This window comes from Solanum dulcamara, chromosome 5 (genome assembly GCF_947179165.1).
Source record: "Solanum dulcamara chromosome 5, daSolDulc1.2, whole genome shotgun sequence".
Taxonomy (NCBI): domain Eukaryota; kingdom Viridiplantae; phylum Streptophyta; class Magnoliopsida; order Solanales; family Solanaceae; genus Solanum; species Solanum dulcamara.
The window spans coordinates 4,729,910-4,736,668 of NC_077241.1; the positions used below are offsets into that span (position 1 = coordinate 4,729,910).

General features: G+C 35.2%; 1 protein-coding gene across 1 annotated transcript; it reads left to right on the forward strand.

Moving 5' to 3' along the window:
* Positions 1 to 1,487: 1,487 nt before the first annotated feature.
* LOC129888844 (histone acetyltransferase type B catalytic subunit) lies at positions 1,488 to 5,896 on the forward strand. The gene is made up of 10 exons (XM_055963882.1): positions 1,488 to 1,655; positions 1,738 to 1,779; positions 2,204 to 2,313; positions 3,308 to 3,376; positions 3,722 to 3,760; positions 3,833 to 3,909; positions 4,034 to 4,133; positions 4,646 to 4,721; positions 4,802 to 4,962; positions 5,044 to 5,896. The coding sequence occupies exons 1-10, from the start codon at positions 1,577 to 1,579 to the stop codon at positions 5,686 to 5,688; spliced, it is 1,398 nt and encodes a 465-aa protein (XP_055819857.1). The 5' UTR covers positions 1,488 to 1,576; the 3' UTR covers positions 5,689 to 5,896.
* Positions 5,897 to 6,759: the final 863 nt, after the last annotated feature.

A 6,759-nucleotide genomic window follows, 5' to 3' on the forward strand; every position in this document is an offset into this window, starting at 1 on the left:
TTCACCAAAATTATTCTTCACACATGATCTTCAGAAGAATGGTGATATTGATGTACAACAAGTTCGTTCGAGTGATAATCTTGCAGATTTATTCACAAAGGCACTACCAACAACAATTTTTGAGAAGCTAAGATATAAGATTGGAATGCGTCTTCTCCAAAATATAAAATGAAGTTTTCATCAAAGGGAGTAAGATACGCGCTGCACTCTTTTTTCCTTAACCAAAGTTTTGTCCCACTGGATTTTCCTGGTAAGGTTTTTAATGAGGCAGCACTCAAGGTGTATTACCAGATTTGTGTACTCTTTTTCCTTCACTAGGCTTTTTCCCACTAGATTTTCCTAGTAAGGTTTTAATGAGGCACAATATTTATGGATGTTTACAATAACTATATATATTGTTTCTTGTAAAGTTTTTTTTGACATCCAAGGGGGGGGGGGGGTGTTACATTATTGGTATTGGATGTCTTATGCTAGTGGGCATTATTGGTATTGGATGTCTCTATCCAAATGTGACCCACCCACTTGGATATTTGGGCAAATTGCCAACTTTCTGTGCCTTATAATATTTGCACAAGTTTGTGCACAATGTAGCGAGGCAGAAACAGAGAAACATACGAAAGAAAAATCCTTCCTATTCTCTCTATATTTGCTTACTCTCTTTCCTCTATTATTTTGTTAAGCTAATATATTTTATAACAATAATATACATTTTACTCCCTACTTAATTCCTAATTAGTAGAAGATTTGACTTTGGCTAGTCAAAGTTGTCACCTTTATTATTTCAAGACTTTAGACACCTCCTATTCATTTTTCACAGATAAGTTGAGGGAAAGATAGTGTGAGTGGGAATGTTTTAGTTTATTTATTTATTTATAAAAAAATATAATAATAAAAATATTAATTAAATCTTTCCATTCTAATAAAATATAAAAAAAGTTGAATAGACAGAACTAAAATTATAATTAAGAAAATAATTTATTATTTATAAAAATCAAAATTAAAAGAAAACATATACTTTTTGTAATTTTTTTTCTTTGGAACAAAACTTACACTAAAATGTGCCTCTATTTTTTGTAGTTTTCAAATCTCTTAAAATAAACTTACTAAAAATAAGATAAAATCAAAATATTAATTTAGATATAAAAAAAATATTTAAGTTCTAAATGGTGTAAAATCTTGGTTTGGGTCAAAAATTATGTGTCTACATTTTGAATGAATTAAAATGAATTGAACTAATAAATGGATGAGTCGATAATTTATCTAAATTTAAACGAATTTGTATACCTTTTGATTTAATAATTTTTTTCTTAATAAAGTCCATGTGCATTTACTTGTATGTTTTTCACGTGTGTATGTTTATTCATTGATTTTGATTTTACAAAATTTATCTATTTAAAAATATTAAAAAACTTTATTAACAAATATTTATATATATATATATATATATATATAAATAAAAGAAGATAAAAAATGAATATCAGGTACATTTGAGGAATTAACCCGATATTTATGTAGGATTCCCTTCCTTCCCGCCTCAGAACATTTCCCGCTCGGAGCAAAACCCTAACCATCACAAATGGGGACGAAGCATCAGTCCTCCTCCGATCCAATCAGCGATCCCAAAAAGCGCCGTCGAGTCGGATTCTCTAAGACTGGTGAGTGATTCACTTTTAATGGACTTCAATTTGTCCTCTTTAACTGTTTCTCTCATCATTCTCTTATGCTTTTCTTCTGCAGATGCTGGAATTGAAGCTAACGAGTGCATTACTATATACATAGGTTTGATTTTCCTTTAACTCAACTGTTTGTCACACTAGTGAAGCTAACGAGTGCATTACTATATACATAGGTTTGATTTTCCTTTAACTCAACTGTTTGTCACACTAGTGAAGCTAACGAGTGCATTACTATATACATAGGTTTGAATTCAGGCATGGATTTCTAGCTGAACAAAGAGTGTCTTCTTTAATTAACTAGATGTCTATTTTTTTCTTCCCATAGAGGCTTGTTAATTAGTAAATGATGTTCATCCTAATGCATTGTTTCTCTATGGCCATCATTAGGTTAACTTGGACCTACACATTGTTTTAAGTTGAGATGTTTGACAATATAGTTTCTTTTGGGATCATTTGTGTTTGTTTGCCGTTGGAAACCTGATTTTCTTCACTATTGGTCCCATAACATACGTTTTTCTTGTTCTTAGTTTCTAGCAGAGAGGATGTGGGCTCCCCAAACAGTTTCTGTCTTGAACCAATTGACTTGAATCACTATTTTGAAGACGATGGCAGAATATTTGGGTATCAGGGTCTGAAGGTAACCCCCCTTCTAAGAAGTGCTATTTGTAGCAGAGTTGTTCTAATTGATTTCATTTACTCTTTATTTTTTCTTTTATATACACCTAAATGAAGTATTCTCAGAGCAAGAAAATAGTGGAGAAGATTGTCATGCACAGTCAGTGACTTGAGTATTCTTTTGACATGAGTGTCCCAAGTTTTTCAACAACAAAAAAATATGATGTGACTGCATTTGTGTTGGACATGTGTCAAGTGGTGTTGGTATTTGACTTGGTAGTAACTAGAACTTGCTATATAGTGTCTACTTCAGTGCCACAAATTTCCTGACCTACCGTTCTATATTCTCTCTTATATGCCTTTTAATGGCTTAGAATATTGTTCAATGAGGTTAATGGTGAGCTTACATGGTTTAAGGGGGAGGACTGTAGTCTTTGTATGGAAAAAAGAAGGGGAGGAATGTAATATTTGTGAGGAGAGAGGAAAAAGTTTTAGGATGTGGGGTGAAGGTTTGTGAGACTCTGAGATCGCTTGCAAGGGTGGCTATGGATGGGTGAGTATTGAAGTTCCCCTTAGTGCTTTCAAATTACATTTGCATCATTTTGCTAAATGAGCCCTCCTACATGTTTTGGAATTCAGATGAACTCAGGAACTTCAAGTTCTAGACTGCATTGTCATCTCTAGTTGGTGCTTATCAAGTTACGGGTTAGCCCATCTCACCTGGCTTCTTGCTAGAGTATTCTGTTCGGTTTCTCTTCACAGGTCTGATCCAACAAGGGACAATTTAGTCTACCAAAAATATATACTGGATAGCCCAGTAGTGATCTTGAATAAATGTCATAAATTTGGGAGTCACCCCAGCACAAGCAGTCAGATAATCCTGCCCCTGTCCATCTCCATAGGGAACAAGAGGAAACTGAAAGAATGTGTAATTGCTACTTAGGTTTGATAATGCTTTTACTTGTGTTGAATGTTCTTTTAGTTTATCTGATCTTTCCATGTCTTCCATTTTGCAGATCACTATTTGGGTTAGCTTGATATCCTTTCATGCTTATGCTGATATTACTTTCGAAAGATTATCAGATGTAAGTTTTCTTTTTTTTTTTGTTGCTTTTGCTCCTACCATTCAATTTTCTTACGTATAAATGAGTGAATTGTAGTGATGCTGAATAAAACTTTTGTGTTTTTTTAAATCAATGTTTGTTGTTTCACTCTTCTGTTGCTTTTGCTCCTGTCATTCAAACTTACATGATCTTTAATTGTTGAATCTCTTTGTGAGTTATTTCAGATTTTCTGAATGTATCCGATTACAAGTGAATTTTTGCAGCTTGAATAAAAGCCAAAATAACTTTCTCCAAAAGTTTTTAAATCTTGGCATTTGCTTGACTTGTTTGTTCTAACTTAAATATGAATTGTTTTTGGATTACTAGGGAGGCACAGGGATCACAAACCTAAAGTCTGCTCTTCAGGTAATGACTATATGGATTTTCTCTTTAGTGTATTGTTAACAGGACAGGTTTTAATTGTGATGTTTCTCGCAGAATATTTTTGCTGAGAGTCTTGTTGATGAAAAAGATGCCTTCCTGCAAACATTTTCAACTGAAAGTCGTTATGTTCGGTTCGTCCAAAACTTTCTTGTGCCTATTTTTTCATGTTGAGTTTTCTTACCATCCATGAGGCATGATATTTTGTCCTACCAATTTCTAGCATATATTTAGGTGATAAGTTGTGCTTGCACACAGGTCTGTTGTCTCAAATGCTGAAGCACTGCAGCTTAAAGTTTCAAATGGCTGTAGCACTGAATCTAATTGTCTTTTGAAAGCAGAGCCTTCAGATGTAGAGGTGCCTTCTCTGTTCCTTTCCTTGACATATTAGGATGGGGATGACAGCAGTTACATCTTTTTTTATTTTTTTGCTCCTGTAATGCTTGTTTTGCATAATATCTTGCTTGAGTTGCTCTTTTTAGATATCAATAAGAGCTTGGAACAAACTAGTACTAAAGCAGCTACACTACAGCTGCCAATCCAATATGTTTGTTTGGAATATAGTGCACGATATCTACTAGACCTACATGGAATAACATCTTTCTGAAGCATTTATATTAGTGAACTTCTTTCTACTATTTGGATTAAAAAAAGGTATAAGAAGCTACTCCTTCTTGATTGGAAAATCGTCATATTCCCAAAATAAGATTTATGATCCTGACGTTTGTGTTTCTCATCTGCTCTCTCAAACATTTGAATGATCACTTTCTTTTGCATGCGGAATCTGAGTATGTTGTATTGAAATGCATTATGCCTTAGTGTATTTTGTGAAAAAGCTGAGGATGATTATCCTTGTTTGAATTGCTCCAGGTATTCCGGATCGTTGGCACGCCTGTAGGACACCTTTATAGTAGATTGGTGCCACTTGTGCTACTATTAGTGGATGGTAATTGTTTTTTTTTTTAATTTTAAAAAAAGATTATATCTATGGGTAGCTTCAAAAGTTGTAGTGGTATTATTAACCAGGTAGCAATCCTATTGACGTCCTTGATCCTAGATGGGAAATTTATCTCCTAGTCCAGGAAAGGAAAGATACCCAGGAGGATAGCCTTTCAAGGTTGCTTGGTTTTGCAGCTGTTTATCGTTTCCATCGTTATCCTGGAAGTACACGCATGCGACTTGGGCAGGTAAATAATTGACAGTTTAGGCATAATTATAACATATTTTTTAACGTAGCCTTTCCTTGTAACTGATTTGGATTTTGGCAGATACTGGTTATGCCTCCTTACCAACGTAAAGGTTATGGTCGTTTTCTTCTTGAGGTGCTGAACAGGGTTGCAGTATCTGAAGATGTGTATGACCTGACTATTGAAGAGCCCGAGGATTCTCTTCAATATGTTCGGTTGTGCATTGACGTCGAGCGTTTGCGTGTATTTGACCCAATCCAGCAATCCCTAGAATCAGTTGTATCACATTTAAAGCAGGACAATCCTTCGAAAAAAAGCTACATGTGCAAGTATGCTCCACCACTGAGTGCTGTTGAGGATGTGAGGAAAACTTTGAAAATCAACAAGAAGCAGTTTGAGCAATGTTGGGAGGTTCTTATCTATCTTCGCTTGGACTCAATTAACAAATATATAGAGACATACCGAGCAATTGTTTCACACCGAGTAAAGGCTGAAGTTGTAGGGAAAGATCCAGAGGGTGAGGGAAAGCAGGTGATTGATGTACCAACTGAATATGATCAGCAGATGTCATTTGTGATGTTCAAATTGCAGAAGGGTGAATCTAGTAGCAGAGAGACGGCTGACAATCAAAGTAATGTGGAGGAGCAGCTGCAGAAACTGGTGGATGAACGAATGAATCAGATCAAGTTGATTGCAGAGAAGGTTTCTTCTGTTCATTGGCAATGAAGACAATGGCAGCTGCTATTTCACGTCCTAGCAAATGCATATTCCAAGATGTTGATGCAGAAGTTTTGGAAATTAAAAAGGAGTGGCTGTACATGAACTGAGCTGTACTTGCTAAGATTAAATTGGTATTCAATTATGTCTTGAAACTTGTTTACTTAATGCGTGAACTATACTTGATATGAGGCAGCATTCTCCCTCAATTCGTTTACTGATTGGTTTATCTTGTAGTTTAGACTAGTTAACAGTTATGTGCCAAATGAAGCAATTGGGAAAGAAATTTGAATTGCAGCATGTTCGACTGATTTACAATTTACCTCGGTAAACGGAACAAGAAAAGACATTGATTAAAAGCTTTTTGACCTCAGTATGAAGAGAGTCATTGTTCTCTAGTTATTATTGTTGGATTTTGAATTAAAACAAACTTGCCCAGAATGCAGGGTGTGCCTCGAAACTGTTATTAAAATGTCTGTCATAGCTTGTGTAATGCCCACCCTTTAATTTTGAGAACTTGAATTTCGTTCCCCGATTTGAGACTTCCTCCAAGTTGGTTTAGTACTTGTTGGGATGGTTCGGATTGAGCTTTGAAGAAAATCCCAGTTGGACAGTGCATTTTTTTCTTTTCTTTTGGTGCAGCTGCAGACTGCAGTGCTTTGCGATAGCAAAGTGATGGGTCACAGGTATGGGCCACAAGGGCATCTCGGTAGCATGGGATGTGGTCACGGGCTGGCTGGACTGCTCTTAATGTCTGTGACTATCTTTTCAAGTCTGTGAAAAAGGATAGCTAGGAGTATAAATTTGACAGATTTTGAGCTATTTCACCATTTTTGGGTATTGGAAGCTCGGACTAGTACAATTAAACGGAGATTTTCAGCGACAAAGCTTAGTAAATTATATAAACTTGGTCTTGATTATATAAAATGAAACTGTTAACTTATTCATTATAATTCTACAAAAAGCTAGTTAGAGGGAGCTCCAATTCTATTATCTTGACACATGTATTCCTACACTAACAATACGAAGAGTTTCCATATAAACTTTCAAGAAAGAAAGTGTGGGATTTTACCAAAGAAT